Source organism: Oncorhynchus kisutch, linkage group LG6 (genome assembly GCF_002021735.2).
Source record: "Oncorhynchus kisutch isolate 150728-3 linkage group LG6, Okis_V2, whole genome shotgun sequence".
Classification (NCBI taxonomy): Eukaryota; Metazoa; Chordata; class Actinopteri; order Salmoniformes; family Salmonidae; genus Oncorhynchus; species Oncorhynchus kisutch.
The window spans coordinates 48,153,526-48,181,362 of NC_034179.2; the positions used below are offsets into that span (position 1 = coordinate 48,153,526).

Consider the following 27,837-nt stretch of genomic DNA (forward strand, 5'->3'; position numbering starts at 1 on the left):
CTCCATGGGTTGATAAATTTGATTTCCATTGATCATTTTTGTGTGATTTTGATGTCAGCACATTCAACTATGTAAAGAAAAAAGTATTTAATAAGAATATTTCATTAATTCAGATCTAGGATGTGTTATTTTAGTGTTCCCTTTATTTTTTTGAGCAGTGTATATACAGTACAAGTCAAAAGTTTGGACACACCTACTAATTTCAATATATATACACAGTTGAAGTCGGAAGTTTACATTACACCTTAGCCAAATACATTTAAACTCAGTTGTTCACAATTCCTGACATTTAATCCTTGTAAAAATTCCCTGTCTTAGGTCAGTTAGGATCACCAGTTTATTTTAAGAATGTGAAATGTCAGAATAATAGTAGGGAGAATGATTTATTTCAGCTTTTATTTATTTCATCACATTCCCTGTGGTTCAGAAGATTACATACACTCAATTACTATTTGTTAGCATTGCCTTTAAATTGTTTCACTTGGGTCAAATGTTTTGGGTAGCCTTCCACAAGCTTCCCACAATAAGTTGGGTGAATTTTGGCCCATTCCTCCTGACAGAGCTGGTGTAACTGAATAAGGTTTGTAGGCCTCCTTGCATGCTTTTTCAGTTCTACCCACACATTTTCTATAGGATTGAGGTCAGGGCTTTGTGATGGCCTCTCCAATACCCTGACTCTGTTGTCCTTAAGCCATTTTGCCACAACTTTTGCAGTATGCTTGAGGTCATTGTCCATTTGGAAGACCCATTTGCGACCAAGCTTTAACTTCCTGACTGATGTCTTGAGATGTTGCTTCAATATATCCACGTCATTTTCCTGCCTCATGATGCCCTCTATTTTGTGAAGTGCATGAGTCTCTCCTGCAGCAAAGCACCCCCAGAACATGATGCTGCCACTCCCGTGCTTCACGGTTGGGATGGTGTTCTTCGGCTCACAAGCCTCCCCCTTTTTACCTCCAAACATATCGATGGTCATTATGACCAAACAGTAAAATTTTTGGTTAATCAGACCAAATGACATTTCTCCAAAAATTACGATCTTTGTCCCCATGTGCAGTTGCAAGCCTTAGTCTTCCTTGCTGAGCGGCCTTTTAAGTCGATATAGGACTCGTTTCACTGTGGATATCGATACTTTTGTTCCCATTTCCTCCAGCATCTTCACAAGGTCCTTTGCTGTTGTTCTGGGATTGATTTGCACTTTTCGCACCAAAGTACGTTCATCTCAAGGAGACAGAACGCGTCTCCTTCCTGAGCGGTATGACGCCTGCGTGGTCCAATGGTGTTTATACTTGCGTACTATTTTTTGTACAGATAAACATGGTACCTTCAGGCGTTTGGAAATTGCTCCCAAGGATGAACCTGACTTGTGGAGGTCTACCATTTTTTTCTGAAGTCTTGGCTGATTTCTTTTGATTTTTCCATGATGTCAAGCAAAGAGGCACTGATTTTGAAGGTAGGCCTTGAAATACATCCACAAGTTTACCTCCAACAGACACAAATTATGTCAATAAGCCTATCAGAAGCTTCTAAAGCCATGACATTTTCTGGAATTTTCCAAGCTGTTTAAAGGCACAGTCAACTTAGTGTATGTAAACGTCTGACCCACTGGAATTGTGATACATTGAATTATAGGTGAAATAATCTGTCTGTAAACAATTGTTGGAAAAATGACTTGTGTCATGCATAAAGTTGATGTCGTATCTGACTTGCCAAAACTATAGCTTGTTCACAAGAAATTTGTGGAGTGGTTGAAAAACAAGTTTTAATGACTCCAAACAAAATGTATGTAAACTTCCGACTTCAACTGTATATTATTATTTTTTACTATTTTCTACATTGTAGAATAGTTAAGATATTAAAACTATGAATTAACACATATGGAATCATTTAGTAACCAAAAAGTGTTAAACAAGTCCAAATATATTTGAGATTCTTCAAAGTTGCCACCCTTTGGCTTTATGACAGCTTTGCACACTCTTGGCATTCTAGTGAAACATTCCAATTCTGTTCTTCATTTTGACAGTTCGTTACAAAAGTGCTATTTTTTGGTATTTTAGTAGTAAATCTAGCTCCTTTTGCCACTAGCGGTTCAACTCTACCATTGAAATCATGATGTAGAGAGGCACCTTGAGAAGGTCCCTCTATGTCATCTCAAGGGAGGGGTTCGGTATGAAATAAACTCTTCTGGGTGGTAACACCTCAAGGCTTATTATAAAAGCAGGTGACAGCGTGCCCAATTTGGCAATGGTCCTGGTAAGTGGAGTGTAAGGAACATTTCCGCATATGACCAAATTCAATGTTTTTGCTTACTGTTTCATACACATCTGTGCTTTTACGAAGAAATTTTTTTTTGGCTATGAGGACTATACGTTTATATTCGTAGCTACATCCATCGTAACAATGAAATAGATGACAACATGTTAAATTGTTGTACTTTTTAACCACTATTACTGATTGGTGGCACAGTCCACGAAGAGTAAGCTCATAGTTCAATGGTTGTGAATGCTACTCCCTTATTTACAACATTCACAGTGCCCACACACTTCTAAAAAGTCCAATTATACCTGTGAGAGGGGTCACATCGGCAGCAGTTGTAGGTTTTTAATGTAGGAGTTAATTTGACCATTGGAAAAATAGCTACTGCATAAAAATACACATTTCAAAAGATGTATTTTGTGCCCCATGGGGTATTCGAACTTACACCGCAAGTGGCAATAGATGGGGCGACAGCTAGCCTAGCGGTAAGAGCGGTGGGCCAGTAGCCTAAAAGGTCTCTGGTTTGAATCCCCAGCAGACTAGATGAAAAATCTGTCGATGTGCCCTTGAGCAAGGCACCTAACCATAATTGCTCCTGTAAGTTGCTCTGACTAAGAGCGTCTGCTAAAATGAAAATGTAATGTCAGAAACTTGGTTGGTACCTTACCACGGTGAGCTAACTGTACATAGCCGTAACTGCTCGCGTTGCACATCATTTTATTATCAGAGCGTGCCAGTGGACTTCTGGTAAGTACGCTTTAGTGAGAAAGTGTTGGGATCAGGTACAACTATGTTTATCCACACCCAAAATGAATGTTTATTTCCCCCACCCACAACTTCACCCCTGACTGCATTTTTTAAATGAAGGGGTTGGGCAAAGGCTGAAATTGGGGTTGAGTTACCCTTTCCTTGATATGACCCATTTTATACATATAAATTAACATTAACCACAATCAGTCTCCTTTAGGATTGCACATTCAGCAAGTGCCAAGCAGCTGGAGTTCCCTTTGAATCTATTTTCCCATTCACTGTGTTGGTGGTGCTCATAAAATTTAGCATATCTTCAGAATTAGCAGAGAGCCCACTCTGGCAATTTGATGTAATTGTAGAGTATATTGTTCTAAACAAAGTCTTAAAATGGGTAGTTTTGAGAGATTAATATTTTTATTGTTGAATAATTTAATGTGACATTTTAATTTGGAATCAATACATATATCAATACATATATTTGAGAGAACACCATAAGGAGTATAATGACACCAAGATGTTGTCTGTATCATGTAGTTCACAAATCATAGGGTCTTACAGGAGGCATGTACAGGTCTAAAAAAATAGCCAAAAATGGCCACTTTAATCATGATTTTTTTAATGGTTTGCAAAACAAATGTAAAAAGCATTTCAAATATCCATCCTGCCAATGTGAGAATTGCCAGAACAATCCAAAATACCAAAAATATTTTCAGCTCCCATGGAATTGCCAAATTTGATTTTGTAAGGAGTCATTGAAATAACACTGCCTGACAAATCAATCTTTCATATTTTTTCCATGGCAAAACTAATAAGGTATGTGTATGTCTGTGTGTGTTAGTGGTCCTACCACTGAGTCCAGCGCAGACACTAGGCTGGTGAGGATCTCCTGTCTGGCCGACACCTGTGGGACCCGCAGCTCAGTCCGGGAGTTAGTCCTTATCCCGTCACATCCCGACTTCCTCATCTGTGCCATTCCTCTTCTGAGGGGACACAAAATAGAGGGCTTTCAAGAAGTTATCAAGAAGATGAACCGAAACAGTCATTTGTGTCTGCCTGTGTAGATTACATAAATGTGGATGGTATCTCATCTGCATCCCATCAGTCACTTCTGGGAGTAGGATGAAGTTGCTCCTACACTGATCTAGGGTCAGTTTAGAATTTTACTCACTAGTGGTTGATGTTATGATTGGAGATCCCAGATCTGTACCTAGGGGAAACTTCACCCCAGAGCTCGGTTCTGAGTAAAACACTGAACAATGATTCCGTTTTACCCACGTCTGTAGAAAAGGAGGCTGTGTATACATGGTCTAAGTATATGGCATATGCTAGGTAGACAAAGTCATGTCCTGCCATTTAAGGTAGCTAAAGCCTACAAATTATTGAGCAGTAACCAAATGCACACGACGTTGATCTGCCATTCATCGCACCAATAAAACAACAAGAAGCCCATTTGATTTGACAACAGGGTTTGGCTGCATTTTGAATAGTGATAAAACATGGCAGTTGGATGGGGGTCATTTGGGTGGAGGGGGAAGTTTATTCTCATTAAGAGGCTTTTAAAAGTGGCGATAATACCCTCCATGTAATATGCTAATACCCAAATCCGTCACACACATGCGAAAGTAGCTAATTACGATAAGCCTTTGTCAGCCAATTAAAGATAGCTCTGAATATTTATTTGAATCTCTTCATCCTTCATTTGCTCTCCTTAGAAGGTAGCTCAGCAAATAACTGTAGAGGTTGGAATTGTCTAGGAATTGAAAGAAAAATGTACTCAAATTCCGTTTGCTCCTGATTAGTCCTAATTTCGAATTTAGGGCTGGCACGGAAATTGTATAATCGTGTAACATGCGATTATAGATGAAGATCATCATAAATGCTTTATGCTTTTTTGTGTATGTGAAACGAACATCTGACTGAAGACGGGGACCTTAACAATAGTATGGTCATGCTACACTGAGTGTACAAAACATTGGGAACACCTTCCTAATTTTGAGTTGCACCCCTTTTTCCCCCTCAGAACAGCCTCTATTCGTCGGGGCATGGACTCCACAAGGTGTCGAAAGCGTTCCACAGGGATGCTGGCCCATGTTGACTCCAACGCTTCCCACAGTTGTGTCAAGTTGGCTGGATGTCCTTGGGTGGTGGACCATTCTTAATACCCATACGAAACTGTTGAGCGTGAAAAACCCAACAGCGCTGCAGTTCTTGACACATTCAAACCGGTCCACCTGGCACCTACTACCATACCCCGTTCAAAGGCACTTAAATATTTTGTCTTGTACATTCACCCTCCATGTCTCAATTGTCTCAAGGCTTAAAAATCCTTCTTTAACCCATCTCCTCTCCTCCATCTACACTGATTGAAGTGGATTTAACAAGTTCCTGATGTTTTGTACACTCAGTGGATATCTATGGATGGGATAGACAGGCATTCCTGTGGTTGAGTCCGTTTCCATGGTAACAATGTGATGAAACTTTTTCGTTCTTTGTGGAAACAAGCAAGGTGTTGTAGCAAACAAGTCTTCAGTTGAGCCCCCCCCGCATTCAGGAGAGGTGGAAAAGAGAAAAAGTGCATATTTTATAGCAATGACCGCAGTCATTTGGCTGACAAATAACAGTCACCCAAAATCCCATGACCATAACAGCCCTGTTCAATGTTATTTGGAAAATGGACAGCCGTGTAGGAGAAAACTCATAATTGACCCTTCGCTAAATCCCACCCAATCAATCACAGTGCCCCATTGGATGGCAACTGTTAAACTGTTAGCTAGCTGCACTGGCCACCATTGAAAATGCTGCTAATGCTAGTTAGCCAGTTAATTATACCTTGTTTTCACCAAATGTATGTTAGCTAGCTAAATTAGCTATATTATGTATTTAACCCTCATCTGCTGTCGACATCAGGATATGATTTGAGAGCATTCATTAGCTCCAAAAGTGGTTAGTAGCTACATGCTGACACAGTGCATTCAGTCACCCAGTGGCTAGTTTTTTTTACCAGGTTCCAGTGAAGCAATTGTTATAACAGTCCACCACAACATATCCGAGAGGCTCCTGATTAGCAAAGGTTAGTTTGTGTTTTATTTTCACAGAGTAATAAATAAAAAATAAATAAAAAACTGCCTGAAGGGGTTTTCTCCACTAGTTTGAACGGGGAATTGGGCTTCCCAGAAAAATGTTGTCCGAGTTGTCATAGGGCAATGTTCCAATGGCGCTGATATTCCCGATTTTTCACTTTAAAAGAATGTCAAACAAAAAACTTTGATTGCAAAGTTAAACAAACCATACAATTCTATTCACACTGATTACTTTTAACAATTTCCACTGAAAATGTAACAAACACATTTACTCGAAAAACTGTGCAGATGTATAGTTTGTTAACAGAATTATGGTAAAATCTCCCTTCGTTTATGTGACCACATTTTCCCAAAACTCTTAAATATCTACTCCAAATGTAAAGATGTCTGTAGAAAGAATGGAGTGTCAGCTATGATAAGACACCTCTATTTTGTTTATTGTAATACAGTAACTGAAGTGGATTAACACCCAGTAACAGAATGATGGTAACAGAATGACATCATGGGTCTCTGATACAGAAATGCATAATTATGAATATCATTCTCTTCATGGTGATGTATCGGTAGATAGGTACACAGAAGGTAGAAACATTTCCTAGCCTCCTTTGCATGTTTGGGTATTATTCTACACACTGGCTATTATTCTAATGAGCTCCTCCCTCAAACAAGACCAAATGTGGCTGGTCCGGAACAAATTTGTAACAATCATAGACGTCTGCTTCATAATTTTGAACATCACAGTACAGCACAGTAGAGTTACTGTACTGTTCTAAACTCTACTGTACAGTACTATACTCTACTTTTCTTTCTCTTCTACACCTGCATTGCTTGCTGTTTGGGGTTTTAGGCTGGGTTTCTGTACAGCACTTTGAGATATCAGCTGATGTACGAAGGGCTATATAAATCAATTTGATTTGATTTGCTCTGCTGTCCAAATTTGTGAAACAGTCGTTTATGATTGGTTCAGATTTTGACTGATCAAATTTCAACTACTTCTCATCCTCTGATGTCGGTCGGTGCTCTGTGGGTGAGAGGGCTGGTTACAGTATGGAAAGAGAAGGGGCTCATGGGTAGGTGTCAGTAAAAGACCGAGAGAGCTGACATTAACTGGAGAGAGTGAGATAGAAGAGAGACAGGGGGAGAGAGAGAGGGAGCGGTTGTCCAGACATTTTTCACACTCTTGTTTTGACCACCACAGGACAGAAACAGAAAGAAAACATTGTGCTGAGCATAACAGTATGCTAGCGGAAGGGAGGATAGTAGCAGGTGACCCAACTGGTTTGTGACTACTATAAATTCCCATTGTAGCCAATTCAGTTGCAGTAATTCTGTTACAGATTTTTAAGGGTTTATGTTACCAATTTGGTAACAGAATGACTTGTTTTAATTACTTAATAAATCGAAAAACAAATTGTTATCACAAAAACGAATTGGTAGGTCTACCTTTACTTGTTACTTTTGTGAACTTTCATTATCCTTCCTCATGAAGGAGAGAAACTATAAAATACCTTAAAGATATGTAGATTTTTGGTAACACATTGACAAGACACTAGGCTACATATTTTATTTTTTTTACTTACAGAAGGAAAATCATTTCTGAAAAACAATATAAAATGTTGATATTAGTTGCCAGGGTTTTTGACATAATTGTGGTTTGATGTATTTCTAATACATTTTAAGACTTTCCCTGCTAGATGTTTTCTAAGACCACCTTTCCATCTGTTTGAACAGAAATCAAAGCCTTTACTTATTCCACATTTTTAGGATGGAACTTTTTTGAAAAAAGTGTATACAGTGTATGTCTTAAAATAAATAGACTCAGCTGTCATCTGACACCAAATTTGATATACACCTATGAACTTCACGTTGCTCTTGCTCAACAGTAACCAAGGGGGTGGGGCTTAGAAAAGGGTAAATTAGTCTATTTGCAGGGGAGTAGGCCTAACATTCATCACAAACATGTTAACTGGACAATATAATCAGTGTCAATAGAAAGTCAAGGAAAGAAAGGGTAAATAAAAGTGGGAAGGAAAGAGTGGGGCATATAAAAAGAAGAACCCCCCCCCAATCCTAATTCCAGGCACTGCGTTCTCATGGCAACAGCAATCTGCTCCTTGGAAACTAATCTCGAGGCATTTGAACAATGCAGCTCCGGCCTTTAATCTCTCCAGACACTGGGAGTCATTATCCTAGCCTCTCAGGGCAGCCCCAAACCATAGACAGTGAGGGAGGGCAGAGAGAGAGACAGTCTCAACTGCACCAATATGCCTGTCTGAATAGGGCCGACCCCTGAACCAACAGCAAACATAAGCCCCTTAAACTATTACACCACCGAAATAGATGGCCTCTTTCAATCCCATCTTTAAGGCAACAGAGGCACACAAAACATTGAGAAGGGGGGCACCGTCATTTTGTTCGCAGCCAGAGAAAGCCACCACCAGTGAACTCAAATGAAGTGTTTTCTGGCTGGCAGTGGTTAGGCTACTTCAAATGCAATGTCACAAGTATAAATGTCAAAACAAAGAGCATGGAAATTGACACAGCCACTGATGTTGAGATGGAAAAATGCAAATGAACCAATATGGTTCCGGTTCCAATTTCACTTGTTCACTTGTCAAGCACAATTATTAATGTAGGTGCATGTGACTGAAAAAGCTTTAGGTTTGTTGCTTTGGTAATTTATAATACATATAGGAATACAAAAGGACTATTCTAAAAAAAACATTGCCATCTTTGACCTTTGGCAAGGACAAAACAAAAACAACTCAACTATTTGCAATTGTAGCCTCTCTTGCCTTACAGCAAATCATTTCAGACTGTAGCCCAAATATAGCTTAGTCTTACAACATTTATGATACCACCAGGCTACAGTACCTAAAATGTTTTGCCTGTGCCTTGATTGTGAGAAACTAGCCTCTACCTAAGAAACAAAAAAGAACCACAACAGTATGGCTACACTTCAGAACACTTCCCTGGTATGAGAGTAACGCCCTGATCTTAAAATGATAAAATGCTACTCTAGCTGCCATGCTTAAATGCTCCAGCTAATGACATCCTAACCCATTTGAGTCCCCCCGGAAAGCCGGCACTGTTATTTCCTTCATGTCATGTAAACCTCTGCAGGCTACAGAGGGCTAAGCTGATCCTTTACTTGTTGAATAATTGCCCAAGCATTATTTAGCCAGAGTTATTAGGCTACAATGTACTCAGAAGGGGTATAAGGGTTTTCTGAGCTGGTTTTGCACTAAGAGGCTTGTGGCACTCGCTGCCATTGATACACAACACTTGCTTATACCCCTTAACAAGCCATTGCGGCCTAGAGACCTTTTGAAGACCACAACTGTATCTAAATTGTTAGGCTCAGTGCTGATCAATGACTTTTAATGAATTATGTTGATCTTTGGCATGCCAGGCATGATCCCAGAGGCTGTAGACGTGCATCAGCTAGGCTATTATGCCTGCGTTGTGGGATAGGCATAGCCATGAGTCATTCCTCTGCTCAGACGTTGCTGACGCATGCCAGATCTTATAACACCTGGATAAGTATTTTACGTATCAGCTTACCACATCATATGGTATAGTAGTCTGGTGCCCACCTGCAGTCGATGACGTTGCACACATTGGTTGATGATTGCTACGTCTGAGCAGGGGAATGCAGTTTGGAGATCCAGCTAGTTCTGGATTAGTTCAAATACACGGAACAACTGAGGTTCACAGTTCACAGGTTCATCTTATGGTCATGATGCAGCAGTGTGTAGGAGGGAGATTCCTAGATGTGAGAAGTGTGCAGGAGGGCATGAGACAAAGGAATATGTAGTATTAGTGGGGAAAGCTGTGCATGTTAACTGTAGGGGTACCCATATTGCTGGAGATCAAAAGTGTCCAGCAAGAGAAAGACAGGTCAAGGTTGCCAGGGTCAGAGTAGCAGGGTTAATTTTTACAATATATTGTCTATATCGTAAAAATGCATAAAAAGTACAAATGTGTTCTTTGGTCTTCATTTAAATGTTAGGCACAAGGTTATCAGTGTGATTAAGGTTAGGTTTAAAATCACATTTTAAGACGAGAAATTGTAGAAAGAAGCTGGGTATATGACTTTCTGACTGTGGTAACTAGTAAGGTTGGCTTCTTACATGCTGACCAAACCGACGCACGCATGCATGTTGATTTTGTACACCCACACCAGACACGAAACCAACACGCAGATTGAAATATCATAGACTCCGAAACAATTATATTAATTTGGGGACAGGTCGAAAAGCATTAATAACATTTATGGCAATTTAGCTAGCTTGCTGTTGCTGGCTAATTTGTCCTGGGATATCAACATTGGGTTGTTATTTTACCTGAAATGCACAAGGTCCTCTATTCCAACAATTAATCCACAAATAAAACGGTAAACTGAATTCCTTTCTCGTCATCTCTCCTCCTTCCTCAGGCTTCTTTTTTACTTCTTTGGACTTTATATGGCGGTTGGCAACCATCTTTACGATGCATTACTACAACCGACTGGAGTGTGGACGTCAGTTCATCTTTCAATTACCCACATGGGCATATGGTCCTAAACACCAATGAGGAGATGGGAGAGGCTGGACATACAGCGTGTTGAGCGTCACAAATAGAACCTATTTCTATTTTAGCGCTTGGCCACGCAGACGCTCGTTGAGGCACGCGGTCAGGGTGGGTGCAATGATTGAATAACATGTATGTGTAAATGTATTTTGCAGCGCTCACGCATGTGAGCTGTGTGGTCAGCTTGAGTCAATCATACCTGGTAAAATAAAATACAAAAATAAAAGTAATATGCACGTTCAGTGGCACTTCGAAACTATCTCCTGAGGTCATATATATTAGAGGTCGACTGATTATGATTTTTCAACGCAGATACTGATAATTGGAGGACCAAGAAAAGCCGATACCGATAATTGGAGGACCAAAAAAGCCGATACCGATTAATCGGCTGATTTTTAGATATATTTGTAATAATGACAATTACAACCATACTGAATGAACACTTATTTTAACTTGATATAATACATCAATAAAATCAATTTAGTCTCAAATAAATAATGAAACATGTTCAATTTGGTTTAAATAATGCAAAAACAAAGTTTTGGAGAAGAAAGTAAAAGTGCAATATGTGCCAAGTAAAAAAGCTAACGTTTAAGTTCCTTGCTCAGAACATATGAAAGCTGGTGGTTCCTTTTAACACGAGTCTTCAATATTCCCGGGTAAGAAGTTTTAGGTTGTAGTTATTATAGGACTATTTCTCTCTATACCATTTGTATTTCATATACCTTTGACTATTGGATGTTCTAATAGGCACTTTAGTATTGCCAGCCTAATCTCGGGAGTTGATAAACAAAACGTTTATTCTTTCAGTGAGATACGGAACCGTTCCATATTTTATCTAATGCGTGGCATCCCTAAGTCTAAATATTGCTGTTACATTGCACAACCTTCAATGTTATGTCATAATTATGTACAATTCTGGCAAATTAATTACAGTCTTTGTTAGGAAGAAATGGTCTTCACACAGTTCACAACAAGCCAGGCGGCCCAAACTGCTGCGTATACCCATACTCTACCTGCACAGAACGCAAGAGAAGTGACACAATTTCCCTAGTTAAAAGAAATTCATATTAGCAGGCAATATTAACTAAATATGCAGGTTTACAAATATATACTTGTGTATTGATTTTAAGAAAGGCATTGATGTTTATGGTTAGGTACACATTGGTGCAACGACAATACTTTTTTTTTCGCAAATGCGCTTAATGCGTTAATTAAATCACCCGTTTGGTGAAGTAGGCTGTGATTTAATGATAAATTCAGGCACTGCATCGATTATATGCAACGCAGGACAAGCTAGATAAACTAGTAATATCATCAACCATGTGTAGTTAACTAGTGATTATGTTAAGATTGATTGTTTTTTTATAAGATAAGTTTAATGCTAGCTAGCAACTTACCTTGGCTCCTTGCTGCACTCGTATAACAGATAGTCAGCCTGCCACGCAGTCTCCTCATGGACTGCCCATAATCGGTGTCCAAAAATGCTGATTACCGATTGTTACGAAAACTTGAAATCGGCAATAATTAATCGTCCATTCGGATTAATCGGTCGACCTCTAATACATATGTAATATAACCATTATTCTGCACTGTGAATTGATGTGGAATTGTATATTTATTTTCTTGTTGTTTAAAAGGGAAACCATTTTTTTTTTTAAGTTTCAACATTAAATAGAAGATCGGTGAATTACAACACCACTAGGCTGCATTCAAAACAAATCTCCCTCATCCCCCGCAATTTGGCAGAGACTCGAGCCTTTTACTTTCAGTTTTGGTCCACCAACTTCAAACAGCTGTAAAAACTATATTGTTTGTTATTGAAAAGACATTTCACAGCAATGTTTTCTCACGCAAATGGCAATTGAGCAAACCGTGTAGAAGTTTTAGCAACCAGGAAATGACAGAGCGCTTTCTACACTGGCCACTTGACCCGATTTCCCTAGACAACACAGCAACAAACTCAAAACAGTTTTCCCCATTTTCAGATGCCAGACCAGTGGGAGAAATCAATAGATGAATATCACAACACTGGTGGGTAAGTAAGACTGTGAAAAACTATCATTCCACTATTGATGCAGATATATTATGGACATGTTTGAATTTACACTCCAAAAATTCCAAAATATCCTATGTGTAGCACCTTATAGTAAAATTGTCCATTTGTCACATCCCTACTTGTAACATTTACTGAGGTATATTTACTGAGGTAGCCTAGCGGTTAAGATCTTTGGGCCAGTAACCACAAGTCCTCTGCCAGGCACATAGCGATTTACAGGAGCAATTAGAGGTATGATAAGAGTGTCTACAAAATTAATATAATTTAGAAAATTGTGGCATGGCATAGGTTACTGTAGCTAGCTGCTTTTACATCATGTCTCAGGTAATTTTTTATTTTTTATTTTACCTTTATTTAACTAGGCAAGTCAGTTAATAACAAATTATTATTTTCAATGACGGCCTAGGAACAGTGGGTTAACTGCCTGTTTAGGGGCAGAACGACAGCTTGTACCTTGTCAGCTCGGGGGTTTGAACTTGCAACCTTCCGGTTACTAGTCCAACGCTCTAACCACTAGGCTACGCTGCATGCATTGGGTAAACTGCATGTGAAGCTTGTTTGAGGTGAACTTCCATGATATGTTCTTGACATGATAGTAAACTAGCTAGTCAGCAGATTAAGACCCTACCGTTACACTTGTTTACACTGAGCTGCACTGGGTCGAAAACATACCTCAATCCAGTGATTAGAAATTGCATTGTGCTCCGATTTGTCCCATTATCCTAACTGTTACACACGGAAGATTGAACGACTGCTATTTTTTCTGGAAAGCTGCCTTTTCATCCTCGTGCTAGCTAACAGTACCCACAGCAGCCATTGTGTGCCATTCCACAACAAAGGAGCTGATTGGCAGGAATGGCAGTGGTGGCTTCTACAATCTAGCCCTAGAACAAGGGCAGTTTTCCAGTAAAATAGCAGTATTTCAATCTTATTAATGTATCAGTTTGGATATAGGTCAAATTTGCATAACAGTGGCACATCCCATCCCTGCAGGTACGTTTTCCGACCTATATCTCGTGCCTGCTCCGCATTGTCTTAATCTAACAATTAATACCGTCGACCCCAGTGCAGCTCAGTTTAAACAATCATAACATCAGTTGGGTCCGAATCTGCTGGCTATAGTACACTAGCTAGCTACACGCCCTACTCCAGAGTTTTGAATCCTGACTGTAGCTACCTAGCTAGCTATGTAGTCTAACTACCTAACGTTAGCTACAGAAGAGTAGTTAGTATCAATGCAAAAATAGTGGATGAGATTGGGAAGAGAAAACTGTGCACGACAGTTGTGAAAGTGTTTTCAACCAATGTCTATGTGGGCTGCCTGCTAGCTCGCTAGATCACGTTGACAAGATTGAACAAAACGTTTGAGTCTAATTTAATTAGCTAGCTAAACTGGCTAGGTAGCTAACCAGTAAGCTTTCACTAAAGTAAAATGGTTGACGTGCTCTTGAAAAATGTCTTAATTTATACTCAACACACAAAATGTAATATGCCACCCGTTTTAGCTAATAACAGGCAACAAAACAATGACCGGATAGCTGGCTAGCTAGCTAAATTCGCTTTCTTGCTAACGTTAGCTAAACCATCCGTGCTAACACCCAACCAAGACTCGTCGTACATCGTATCATTCTGCGAAATTATGTTGCTCGGTTGGCTGTACACATATCAAATACACAATTTAGCAACATAAATACAGTTTAGCCCATACCATTGTCCGCATCTAGCTAGCTAGCTATGGAAATAGCGAGAAGGTTCAATCGAGCTGGCCCATCTCCTCCCCCAGAATTCTAATCTGTAATTTCACAATTTGTACAGTCATAAAAAGTCACGTGTATACAAAAGACACGGTTTTATGTTTGAATGTTGATAAATGTTACAATAACATGATGCATACCTTACCAACATCAACGTTTAAATTGTTTTACACTGTCAATCCCGGAATATGGTTATTCCCCGTTTAATCCAACCGAAATTGCTGGGTAGAATTCCCATCTAAAATCTAGCATTAATATCGGGGTTTCGAAACCTTGTAATCTGAAGCATTACTGCACAAAATTCGTTAGCAAAACGTTATCACCGAGATTATTTTTCTATTTCCCCCGTTTTTTCTATTTTCTTTAACAGTGGAGTGTGTCCCGTTTCTTTGTTCTGTAGCTAATCCAGTAAAATTGAAACTCATTCGCCTCCACTAATCCCGGTCCAACTCAACAACAGCATCTATTGGCTGTAATTTACATATAGCTAGGATTAAGGAACCTCTGGGAAACCATGGGGGGAAACTCGCATGGAGGGTCGTGAGTTAAACCTGTTGTAAAAACAAACAAACAAATATCACACTCCGCATTAAACATTTAACTAAATAACTAAACATTTAGGCTTGACTGCACAAAAGCTGGTTTTAAAACTAATTGGGACTAATATAATGTATTATAAAGGATGATTATATATAATGGACAATGTATTATTTGGTAAATTAATTTAAGTGCTTTTTAGAATTGACTCAACTATAGTGAAAAAGGAACACCTAAAATATACAATTTCAACATGTAATATGATAACAATACTTTACCTCTGTATATCATCAAGGGGTTGAATTGTGAACTATTTTGGTCAGCCACCTGAGCAGTGCCCAAACTGCCCCTTTGCATGTGATCTAGCTCACTTCATATCCTTGGTGACATTGGCCAAGTGCATAAATCATTAATAGCAGCCTACTTTGCCCCTAGTGTTTGAGTACAGTATTGTACTCTGTCTGGTCCCACTTTTAGAAGTACATTTCTGAACACTTTCCCAACATTTGTTGCTGCACCGTTTTGGGCTTCACAGCCTCTATCATGGCAATTTTCCCATGTAGGATACATCACTTCCACAACTGAGCCAAATGTTTATTGTGACACCATTAATCACCAGTGGGAGCTGTGTGTGTATGTGTGTGTGTGTGTGTGCGCCCATGTCCAGCAGGTAAGAAAACTACAAACAGGATTTATTTGTGAGTGAGAAAATTGTAAATGGGTGTTCAATAAAGGCCTAATCTCAGTTAACCCAGAGCTAAAGCCTTGCGTAATTGGTCAGCTGCTCATTACGTTGTCTGCACACGACATTAATAAATGCTTAACACATCAGAAAATATGTCCACATGAAATAAAACTCCATAATCCTTTGCCCACATTGTTAACATTTAATGACTCAATCTCAGAAATCATTACAGCATTAAGGGTACGAAGTGTTTCCTATATGAAAAAGCCCATATACAATATCCAATGACAATTTGTAGCTTCAGTTTCACTGACCAGATGCCAGCCCTACACTTTGCCCATGAAATGTCGATCCCCAAGTCTTACATTCCACATTAGTCACATCAAAATAATGTTCTCCCAAAGACAGAGTCTGCATTCAAAATGGTGCACTACTTTAGACCAGGGGTAGAGCCCTGGGTCAAAAGTAGTGCACAATACACAGTGAGCTCCAAAAGTATTGGGACAGGGACAATTTTTGTTGTTGTTTTGGATCTGTACTCCAGCACTTTGGATTTGAATTTATACAATGTCTACGGGGTTTGAGTGCAGACTGTCAGCTTTAATTTGAAGGTATTTTCATCCATATCGGGTGAACCTTTTATAAATTACAGCACTTTTTGTACATAGAACACCGATTTTTAGGAGACCAAAATAATTGGGACAAATTGACCTATCTGTGTATTAAAGTAGTCAAAAGTTTAGTATTTGGTCCCATATTTATAGCATGCAATCACTACATCAAGCTTGTGACTCTACACATTTGTTGGATGCATTTGCTGTTTGTTTTAGTTGTGTTTCAGATTATTTTGTGCCCAATAGAAATTAATGGTAGATAATGTATTGTAATTTTTATTGTAAATAAGAATATAATATATTTCTAAACACTTCTACACTAATCTGGATGCTACCATGATTACGGATCATCCTGATTGATTCATGAATAATGATGAGGGAAAAAGTTAGAGGTATAAATATCATACCCCCCAAAAATGCTAACCTCCCCTGTTATTGTTATGGTGAGACGTTAGCATGTCTTGGGGGTATGATATTTGTACGTTTAACTTTATCACTCATCATTATTCACAATTCATTCAGGATTAGCTATTCCATATTCATGTAGAAGTGTTTAGAAACATATTCTATTCTTATTTACAATAAAAGTGACTCCAAAATGACACAATACAATCTGAAACACAACCAAAATAAAACAGCAAATGCTTCCAACAAATTTGTCGAGTCACAAGCTTGATGTAGTCATTGCATGCTATGAATTTGGGACCAAATACAGAACTTATTATTAATATTATTCTTATAATGTTTTGTTGTTGTTGTATTTTACCCCCCTTTCTCCCCAATTTCGACATTGTCTCATCACTGCAACTCCTCTATGGGCTCGGAAGGCGAAGGTCCAGTCAGGGGTCCTCCGAAACATGGCCCGCCTAACCACGAATCTTAACACCCGCCCGCTTAACCCGGAAGCCAGCCGCACCAATGCATCGGAGGAAATAAGGTTCAATTGATAACCGAGGTCAACCTGCAGGTGCCCGGTCCACCACAAGGAATCACTAGAGCGCGATGAGCCAAGTAAAGATCCCCCAGCCAAACCCTCCCCTAACCCAGACGACGCTGGGCCAATTGTGCGTCACCCTATGGGACTCCCGATCACGGCCGGTTGTGATACAGCCCGGGATCGAACCCTGATCTGTAGTGACGCCTCTAGCACTGCGATAATACTTAACATTTTACTACTTTAATGCACATAAGTGAATTTGTCCCAATACCTAAGGTCCCTTAAAATGGGGGGACTATGTACAAAAGGTGCTGTAATTTCTAAATGGTTCACCCGATAAGGAAAGAAAATACCGTCAAATTAAAGCTGACAGTCTTCACTTTAATCTCATAGTTATTCTATCATTTCAAATCCAAAGTGCTGGAGTATAGAGCCAAAACAACAAAACATTTGTCACTGTCCCAATACTTTTGGAGCTCACTGTACGTAGGAAATTAGGGTGCCATTCGAGACGCAACCAGAATATCAACTAATCTCCCAAGAATACAGTAATGGACTGCATTTAGAATCTCACTGTTGGCTTGTTCAATGGAGATAATAACATTTGGAAGACCGTAACGTATCAATTCTGTACATTGTGATTAGTTGTTTACATCCAGAAGGGAGGGATCTTCCAGAATGGAGGAAGCAGTTACAGTAGGCCTCCATCCCTAATGGCACTCTATTCCCTATATAGTTCACTACTTTTCTGGTCAAAAGTAGTGCACTATATTGGTCATAGAGTGACATTTCGGACACAAGCTTTGAATGTTCCATTGTTTGCATTGTGCTCCAAACAGCCGTTGAGTGGCCTACTCGAATCAAAGGACAAAGTGATCCCAAGGCATTGATCTAGGTTGAACTTTCTTTAGATAAATGATCAACAATAGGAAGTTAAGACTTTCTTTTTTCCCCTCACGTGTATGAAAACACTACAAAGTGGTATGGTTTCCCACTATCCAGTAAAGCCACAGTGGAATTAAGGATTACTTAGTTCAAATGAGTAAACCATTAAACTGATAGCTATTTGGTGCACATACAGCACCAAGTTGCATTGGTTCAGTTGACTAAATACACAATTACAGTATGCACAGATTTCAGATAATGCAGCTATATTCATATGTAGATACAACATCAGCTTAAATCCAGCAGCATCCCCGTTTCATTCACATGTTCACTACAGAGCATGTTCGCTATGAAGCAAATTGAACGTCACTGGTCAAATCAGCTACAGTAATCTAAGAAGGATTAAAAAAAAGAAGTGTGGCAAATAAATAAAACAAAAAGTGATGGATTGAGGCCAAATTCTTAATCTTTGTTTTCAATCAGACACCAGAGTCATTTCATTCTCTGGAGTCACAATTCATCCTTCAAGGCTCATAGGGTCACAATCTCTAATAAACTAAGATAAAAGGTTATCTCATGCCCAAATGTCCAATACCATCCTTGGGTATGTAGGCAGGGTATGTATCAGTTTTCAAAAGTCATACCTATAATTCTTCACCTCTGTCAACCATTTTACAGTATCTTCAAGCTGTCTTAAGTTTGGCTAATGGGTGTTTTTCTTTTTTGCAACAGATGAATGTACATATTGAGATAGAGAGACATTGTTTTGGTAGTAACTGTAAACAGGAAATGTTGTCTGGAGTCCAGTGGCGTGCTAGTCCCAAGTCGTACTGACTTCTTCTTTTAAAATGTACCTCTGTATTTCCCCAATCCAAGATGAGCTCTTCTTCTCCTATATCAGTGTTGTTCCTGGGGAGCAATCCATCAAATTGAAGAAGCTCAAATAATGTGCCAAATACATATCAGTCAGAGTATTACTCTAGGGCAGATTATGCCTTGTTTTAGAAGAAAAAGCATTTTAAATGGAGATTCTCTATTAAGCATGCTTTTAAGTCTAGAACTAGTCTTTATCTGTGTTAGGTAAACCAGCTGTCAATGTTGTATTTATGCAACTCATTGTGGGAATGGCAATAATGGCATTTAGTAAATCTCTAGACAGTGAGTAACTAACTGATCTAATAGAGTTAAGATAAATGTAATTGATATGACATACAACATGTGTGATTGATGTGCTATTATGATGAATTTATACCTACATCTTGAGTAAAGGACAAATTCTGTTGATGAATTCCATTGGCTGAATTTGCACCACCATGCACCTGAAAGAGAATCATGAAAGAAGCGTGCATTTACACTATTCAAACTCATATATCCTGAGTTTTGTATCGAACATCCTTCGGTACCACTTTATATTAAATTACACTGAAACCATGTATTTATGTGGTTGTTACAAAGGCAAGTACAGTGTAATTACAGTGTTGTTAGTACTTTGTTACATGGTACATACACTGTTTGCCGTTCAAGAAACACATTTTTTTTAAACATTTGCCAATCAAACTCATGTTACCATTGTGGGTAAAGGTTTCTGTGACAAACTATCGCAAGGAGACGACAGTAGTGGAAAAAGTACCCAATTATCATACTTGAGTAAAAGTAACGTTACCTTAATAGAAAACGACTCAAGTTAACAGAAAGTCACCCAGTAAAATACTTGGGTTTAAAGTAAATGTCATTGCTTAATGTACTTAAGTATCAAAAGGAAAAATATGAATAATTTCTAATTACTTATATTAAGCAAACCAGATGACACAATGTTCCTGTTTTTTAAATTGACATATAGCCAGGGGAACACTTCAACCCTCAGACATAATTTACAAATGAAGCATTTCTGTTTAGTGAGCCCGTGAGATCAGAGGCAGTAAGGATGATCAGGGATGCTCTGAATTGGACCATTTCCCTGTCCTGCTAAGCAATCGAAATGTAACAAGTACTTTTGGGTGTTAGGGAAAATGTATGGAGTAAAAAGTACATTATTTTCTTTCAGAATGTAGTGGAGTAAAGTAGTACTTTAATGTATTTTTTCATACGTATTTTACACCACTGGGAGACGATAGAGTGCCACATTTAGTTGCACACACATTGTGGGAATTGTTCTGCCAAAACCATGACACAGCCTAACTTTTAGTGCCTGCAACTGTAGCTTATATTACATTAAATTAGGGTGACTGTAAGTCGCTCTGGATAAAAACAAAGTTTAATAGGGAAAAACAATCACAGTCATTGCAAGTAGACCCTACTTCAAAATAGTCACTATAAAACAAAATCTGTCCCAGAAAGGCAAAACAAGTGCTAGCTAGAGGTGGTCCTGTTCTAGTTTACCTCGCTCTTGTCTGGGTGCGTGCGCATGGCCTGCACCAGCTGGTCCACTTCCTGGTTGTGCTCCAGGGCTCCCCTCAGAGCCTCCTCTGTGCTCATGAGCCGCTGGCGCAGAAGTGTCACCTCCGAGTCCAGGGTCGACGGGTCCAGCATAGAGTAGCGCCTGTGATCTGGGGACGAGCCCCTCTCCCTGCCCTGAGAACACACACATAAAGCGTAGGGATCAACTGGGTGTTCATTAGACACTAAAATAAAGAAAACAGACTTTAACAGGAATAGACTACCTTGACTTTTATAGTTGTGGGCCCGAATGAACACAACCCTGTTTAGTTATTCAATCCATTGCTGGACAAATGTGGAGGGCTACATCTGTCATTGCTAGGTCTGCCTTTGATATGAATACACAGAGTCAAACATATTTTAAGTCATATAGGATACAGACATGAATGAAATAATAGCCAAATACTGTATCCACTTTAAATAAGAAACATGGAACATTTATAATCTTAATCACGTAGAGCTTTTCTACTTCTAGACCAGAGTTCATCTTTGTGGGAACACAACAAGCTGTGTCACATTGATTAGTACACACCATAGCAAAACGTTTAACAAAGAAAACAAGCATTCCTCCTCGTTTCAGCCTGTTTACTCCCGTTTGGTTACTAGTGAATACAACCCTAAGTTGATGGACACACGATGTGATGCGTAGCCAGCACTGTGATTGACATCTCCCAGCCCCTCCCCTCTCACCAGCAGGAGCAGTTTGTCTCTCAGGGTCTTGATGTCATCCTGGAGTTTCTGCTCCTTCACCCTCCACTCAGCCTTGTGCACCTCTCGGCTCAGGTCTCGGTCCAGGCCGGGCGAGTGGCGAGGGGAATCCAGCAGTAACACCCTTAACTCGTTCAGACTCCTGACACAAGGGGACGATACAATAAAGAGTACCGTTAAGATTTACCCTTGCCTTCCTGATTCAGGGTAGCCTGGTCCCAGACCTGATTGTGCTCTTTCCAACTCCAATGCTGTCATTGGCATGACAGTTCCCCAGAGTTGGCAAGAGAGCAGAAAGAGACTGGCTCCCAGGCTAGATTCAGGGTTGTTTCACTATCAATGACCCAAACATATTTGTTTTTCTCTATGAAAGGCAGTTGACACAGTCAAATACTGCAAACTTAGGTGCCCTAAGAGTCACTGAGATACATAATGTTGTGCTGTTGTCCTTTCAATAAATGTTTGCTTATATTTCCAGGCCTAAGCGCTGTGCGTAATCTCCCTAAATGCCTTAGACTGAGTAATGGGACGCTTTAAAGTAACATAGCATTCTCAGCTATGACAATGCAATGATTTGCGGGGTGAAAAGGCCTTTTAGGCCTACTTTTAAATCAGGCTAATTTTCTCCATTCTCCATTACCTTAACTGCTAAGTGGATTGATCCTCATAAAACAGATGTCTAGCATACGTCTAGTGACTTCATATCACAAAGACGAGTTGTGACTGTTTTGTCAGTCTTTTAAAACGCATGACTCTAGCACAAAATACTGTATGTGTAAAGACGGGGGACAGTTTCATACAATGTAAGCTATATCTTGTAGCTTTGGGTGGGCTGCCATTTTTATTCCGTATTTCAAAGGGAAAATACTAAGCTGTGGTGTAAAATCAATAGTGTTCCCTCTTTCTCTCGCCATTAAATGACCTCTCCTTCTTCAGTAGCTCCTGGCTAATGACAACCAGCTGTCCCGATGCATCATGGGACTTCTTGGTCATGCACTCGAGGTCGGCCTCCAGGCGCATCTTCTCCTTGACCAGGGCATCGCCCTTCTTCTCACCCAAGCGAACTTTGCCCTCCAAGGCTGGTGGACAAAAATAAGTTTGAGAAGGATTTAGAGTTAAATGTTTGGTTTGGACCAACAAGTACTGCAATGTCGGCGCTTTAAATATATATACACTGAACAAAAATATAAACGCAAAGTGCAACAATTTCTAAGATTTTACTGAGTTACAGTTCATATAAGGAAATCAGTCATTTGAAATAAATGAATTAGGCCCTAAACTATGGATTTCACATGACTGGGAATACAGATATGCATCTGCTGGTCACAGCAGGTATCTTATGAAAAGGTAGGTGCGTGTATCAGAAATCCAGTCAGTATCTGGTGTTACCACCGTTTGCCACATTCAGCGCTACACATCTCCTTTGCATAAAGTTGATCAGGCTATTGATTGTGGCCTGTGAAATGTTGTCCCAATCCTCTTCAATGGCTGTGCTCCATATTGGCTGGAATGGAACACACTGTTGTACACGGTAAGTATGCAGGCCATGGAAGAACTGGGACATTTTCAGCTTCCAGAAATTGTGTACAGATCCTTGCGACATGGGGCTATGCATTATCATGCTGAAACATGAGGTGATGGCGGTGGATGGATGGCACGACAATGGGCCTCAGGATCTCATCACGGCATCTCTGTGCATTCAAATTGTTATCGATAAAATGTAATTGTGTTTGTCGTCCGTAGCTTATGCCTGCCCATTCCATAACCCCACTGCCACCATGGGGCACTCTGTTCACAACGTTGACATCAGCAAACTGCTCTACCACACGACTCCATACACGTGGTCTGTCGTTGTGAGGCCGATTGGACATACTGCCAAATTCTCAAAAATGACGTTGGAGGAGGCTTATGGTAGAACATTAAATTCTCTGTCAACAGCTTTGTTGGACATTCCTGCAGTCACCATGCCAATTGCACATTCCCTCAAAGCTGTGGCACTTTGTTGTGTGACAAAACTGCACATTTTAGAGTGGCCTTTTATTGTCCCCAGCATAAGGTGCACCTGTGTAATGATCATGCTGTCTAATCAGCTTCTTGATATGCCATATGTGGCAGGTGGATGGATTATCTTGGCAAACATTTTTTGTGCGTATGGAACATTTCTGAGATCTTTTATTTCAGCTCATGAAACATAAGACCAACACTTTACATGTTGCGTTTATATTTTTGTTAAAAAAAAGGATATGTATATTCAGTCGACAGTCAGTGAAATGTTTTATTTTTATTATTCATTTGTTTTATTATTAATTAATTTAGTTTTATCATTTCGTTACTTAACTTTTTTTTTCATGCAATATATTTGAGAGTAAATGTTCTCAGGCAATCAAATACTGTACATGCAGTTGATAGAGAATGAATGTGTCGTATTTGTCAAGACATTCATGGAGTGCAAAATACAATAAATAGAAAAAAGAGATTACATACATACACACATCTATTGACTTGAATCGGTTTTGGATATCAAAGAATGTACAATAAAAGGTGGCGATATACTCCACACACTATATTCTATGCTCCCATGGGAATTTATTTGACAATGTCTCTGAAGACCAAATCAGGTCTTCATCAGTGTGCGGAGTCTCTTTTCACCTTTTACGCAACATATCGTAGTCGTAGCAGTATCATTTACCAGTTATCTGTGATTTGAGGGCATCGACATGTGATGTGAGAGTAGAGACCTCTCTTTCTCTTTTGGTCAGATTCTCCATAGTTTCTGAAAGAAACGTAAAACCACCGTTGGTCAAAAACCTTGGAATCTAACTACCGTAAAACTTCAATTAAAAGCCTGGGCGTTTATTTGCTTAAATCAATGAACACAACAGGCGCTTATTAGAGAAAGGCTTCTATTTCCTTAACGTATACAGCTTTTGCTCATTTGCATAGTACATTTTGTTTAATTCTAGCATTCACTTCCAGCATTTTAATGAATTACTTCATTTCCTTCACTAATGTGTTATCCCTCTCACACTGTGTCACGTTTGTTTTCTTTTAGTATGCCTCTTGACTGTGCATTTTCGGCAGTTCTTACTTTTACCACGAGGACGATCTGACGATTTCTGCAATAATGTCTATCTGCAGACTGTGGTTACTACATGCCGCACCCACTAAATTCTGCACCAGCAGTTCTAGTGTAGCCACCCCAACTCTTGCGTGGCACTACTGGGTAGTGAATACCTTTGCTGTAACGTTAAAATAACTGTGGGAAAGCAGTGTTTAGCAGGCAGGGGGCGAAGGACACGGTGTGCCGGTGTCCTAGATTTCTTTTTTATAAACCTTTATTTAATTAGGCAAGTCAGTTAAGAAAAAATTTGTATTTACAATGACGGCCTACCCCGGCCAAACCCTAACGACGCTGGGCCAATTGTGCTCAGCCCTATGGGACTCCCAATCACGGCCGGTTGTGATACAGCCTGGAATCGAACCAGGGTCTGTAGTGACGCCTCTAGCACTGAGATGCAGTGCCTTAGACCTCTGCACCACTTGGGAGGCTGCTAGATAGCTAACAGCCTCAATGGCAGTTGGCATGGCATAAAGTAAGTGGGTGCAGCATCTAGTAAACACAGTCTGCAGATAGACCCTTCTCAATTTCTGTCTTTACACCCGATGTTGACTGTTTTGTGCATGCCAGTTAGCTAGCAGTTCTCAGCTGTTAGCAGCCAAGGGCTAGCAGTTTCTTATTGGGAATAAAAACGGATGATTCCAATAACTGAAGTTTTACGGTATGCAAGGTCCTCAAAGTACAATCAAAAGCCTGCAGAGGTCTGACATTTGAAATGCTTTACTATAACAGCGGTTGGACATTAAAGGTCTTTAAAACCATCCTCATTTTCCTAAACATATGTTTACAGTAACAATACAATTTAATTAGCCAGGTTAACATTTACGATACCTTCAACATTCTGTTTTAGCTTAATCTTTTCCTCCAAGATGTCATTATTTTCTATAACCTGAGAGGGAGACAAAATTTAGAGTTAAAATCCATGACAACTCATTGTTTTATTTGTTTATTGAAGGACAAGATATGGAAACACACAAGGAACTAGAAAAGCATGGATATCATGTGGAAGTATTTTACTTACTTGTGTAAAGAATGTTTCTAGAAAGCTAGTATTATATCACATGAATAAGGACATTAGCGCTCTAAACGCAACCTTAGTGCATTTTATAGTTGGGTCACAGGACTCTCATCTGGAGCACAGCATAGCATATACAACCAATGCTACCACAGTTATCCCCCCGGAGGACTCACGTTGGCATCCTGTGGCATGTGGTGGTCATCCTGCACCGCCTGCAGCCGGTTCTCAGTCACCCTCAGCTTCTCCTCCAGGCTGTAGAGCTCCTGTCTACTCTGGGCCTCGGCCTTCTGCAGGGCCTTGTAGTCCACCATCTTCTTCTCAGCCAGCTCCAAGCGCTCCTGGAGCTTGTCTCGGGCGCCGTCCTGCTCGCCCTGCAGCCTCTCCAGCTCGCCCACCCTCAGCTGGGCCTTCTGGAACTTCTCCCAGACCTCCCTCAGCTCCAGGGCCTGCTGGTCACTCCTGGCCTTCGTCTGGGCCTGGCTATTCCAGTTCTGGGTGTTCTCGACCAGCTGGTCCTTGGCATCCTGCAGGCGTGAGCGCAGATCGTCACGCTCCTTGGCCAGCAAGGCTGCCTCGATCTCATGCCTGGCCTTGAGATTCTCCAGCTCCAGCTGGTGCTCCATGCGCAGGCTCTCCAGTGTGGTCCTCAGCTCATGGGGCTCCTGCTGCTGGCCTTTGGCCGAGCCGCTGGACAGCGAGGCCTTCAGGTCCTCAAGGGAACGCTGGTGGTCGTTGACCAGGGTGTCCAGCTTGACCTTGAGGAGAGGGATACAAGATTAGAGAGAGAGAGAGAGAGAGAGAGAGAGAGAGAGAGAGAGACCTACATTTCCAAATGAGTAATTTAATTCCCTTTATGTTCTGAGAATAGTGCCTCTCACCTTCCAGTTGTCCATCATCTCCATGTTCTCTGTAGAGGCCTGCTGGACTTTCTGCTTCAGCTCAATGATCTCCTGGCTCTGTTTGTCCACCGTGGCTTTCAGTTTGTCTGTCTCCTTCTGGCCCGTTGCCACTGCAGCCTCGTACTTCTCCCTCAGCTGGCTGCTCTCCTTGTGGTGCTCCCGGCCTGCCGTCAGGAGCTGCTCCCGGAGCAGAATGGTTTCCGACTGGGCCACCGGCCCCTGGGTGGAGTCCCCGTCCTTGGCCGCATCACGGAGCCGGACCTGGAGCTCCTCGATCTCGGCCCGACGCAGAGCCAGTTCATCCTCCAGCTGCATGACGCGGCTCTGCTCCTCAACTGTGCTTTGCTGTGGAGGCAGAGTGAGAGAGAGAGAGAGAGTCCGTCATTGCCTTAATGTGGTTTGAGTCATTACTGAAACTGTCAGGAGTATCGTTCCCGTAACAGAATGACCGGATAGTGTCAGTCCTGTAACGGGGATGACGTCTTGCCTGAAACAGGATGGCATCTTTCAAGCACCAAGCGTCCAAATAAAATACTTGATTACAGCATGCAGACCCAGGAAAAGAGGCCTATTGAGAATCATATGAGCGTACAAGCTGGGCCAGCAGACTGCTCAGCATTACAGTGGAAATCCCTTGGTTTGAGGAAATGCTTTGCTCGCAGACATCAAAAACAAGTTGAGCTTTTAAAATCAGCAGGTGCATTACAACCTAATCAGAAGAAAGCAAGCCATTCTTTGCTATTTTGTCACTAAAGAAGCCAGGCAGATGCAAAGCCCACACAGAAACCCCCAGACATAACACTACACATAGATAGGCAATCACTAGGAATTAGCAATTAAAATGTGACATTTTCAAACATCCAATTAAAATGACAGAACTCCATGTTTGGCAGAGCAGACATAATGACACGGAGTGCATAGTATGTTAATACAGACCATTGAGGCAAAATCAACGCTACAGTTGAAAGGTTTCTAGGATTGAGATAATAATTAAGTTCAAGGAAAAGGCAAGATTGACTTCGCAAGATCAACGTCGTCAAAAATAGACAACTGGGAATCAAACAGTTTATAGAGAGCTGAACGAAACGACGAGTCCATTTTGTTTCACCTTGGTTCTCTTACCCAACCTCAAGGGTGCTGCATCAAGTCTGCGTCTTCCCTGTAGGTAAAATCAGTATATTTGTAGCGCTATATAACATTCATGACCCAAATGTGCTAAGTGTGTTTCACCACAAAATTATTGTGTGACAGTATATATCTGTACATAACTGTATAAGGCAAGATTTTGGTCCTCAGCAGAACTTAATGGAAGTTTCACATTGGTGCTAATTCTAATATTATGCCACCAATTTAACCTCCTTATAAACTAACGCAAAGTTACGACATCAACAGTGGAAACGACGCTGACTACAGCTGACAATCGCTCCAGCATTGCACCCTGCGAACTCAAACAAGATTTTTGTGAGTGGGTGGCAAAAGGAACGAGGAAAGAGAGCCAAGAGAAATAGAGCTGAGAGCCAAGAGAGAAA

At 40.4% G+C, this 27,837-nt stretch overlaps 2 protein-coding genes across 10 annotated transcripts in view; both read right to left on the bottom strand.

Moving 5' to 3' along the window:
- Positions 1–15,387, bottom strand: part of LOC109892930 (general transcription factor II-I repeat domain-containing protein 1) — a 50,061-nt gene extending 34,674 nt beyond the window's left edge. For 3 of the 9 annotated variants that reach the window (XM_031826829.1, XM_020485821.2, XM_031826824.1), the window contains exons 1-2: positions 14,426–14,540; positions 3,854–3,986 (exon numbers count right to left, since the gene is read on the bottom strand). In XM_031826829.1, the coding sequence (XP_031682689.1) occupies positions 3,854–3,979 (126 nt within the window). In that variant the 5' untranslated portion in view covers positions 3,980–3,986; positions 14,426–14,540. Of the gene's footprint in view, positions 1–3,853; positions 3,987–14,425; positions 14,541–14,611; positions 14,991–15,286 lie in introns of those variants that run through there. The other 6 variants (XM_031826826.1, XM_031826823.1, XM_031826825.1 and 3 more) reach the window with 6 other exon arrangements.
- A 485-nt stretch (positions 15,388–15,872) lies between these two features.
- Positions 15,873–27,837, bottom strand: part of LOC109892928 (CAP-Gly domain-containing linker protein 2-like) — a 53,656-nt gene continuing 41,691 nt past the window's right edge. The window contains exons 11-19 of the mRNA XM_031825946.1: positions 26,288–26,653; positions 25,583–26,164; positions 25,223–25,280; positions 23,963–24,046; positions 22,196–22,352; positions 21,256–21,415; positions 20,509–20,700; positions 19,386–19,448; positions 15,873–19,038 (exon numbers count right to left, since the gene is read on the bottom strand). Of these exons, the coding sequence (XP_031681806.1) occupies positions 19,027–19,038; positions 19,386–19,448; positions 20,509–20,700; positions 21,256–21,415; positions 22,196–22,352; positions 23,963–24,046; positions 25,223–25,280; positions 25,583–26,164; positions 26,288–26,653 (1,674 nt within the window). The 3' untranslated portion in view covers positions 15,873–19,026. The remainder of the gene's footprint in view (positions 19,039–19,385; positions 19,449–20,508; positions 20,701–21,255; positions 21,416–22,195; positions 22,353–23,962; positions 24,047–25,222; positions 25,281–25,582; positions 26,165–26,287; positions 26,654–27,837) is intronic.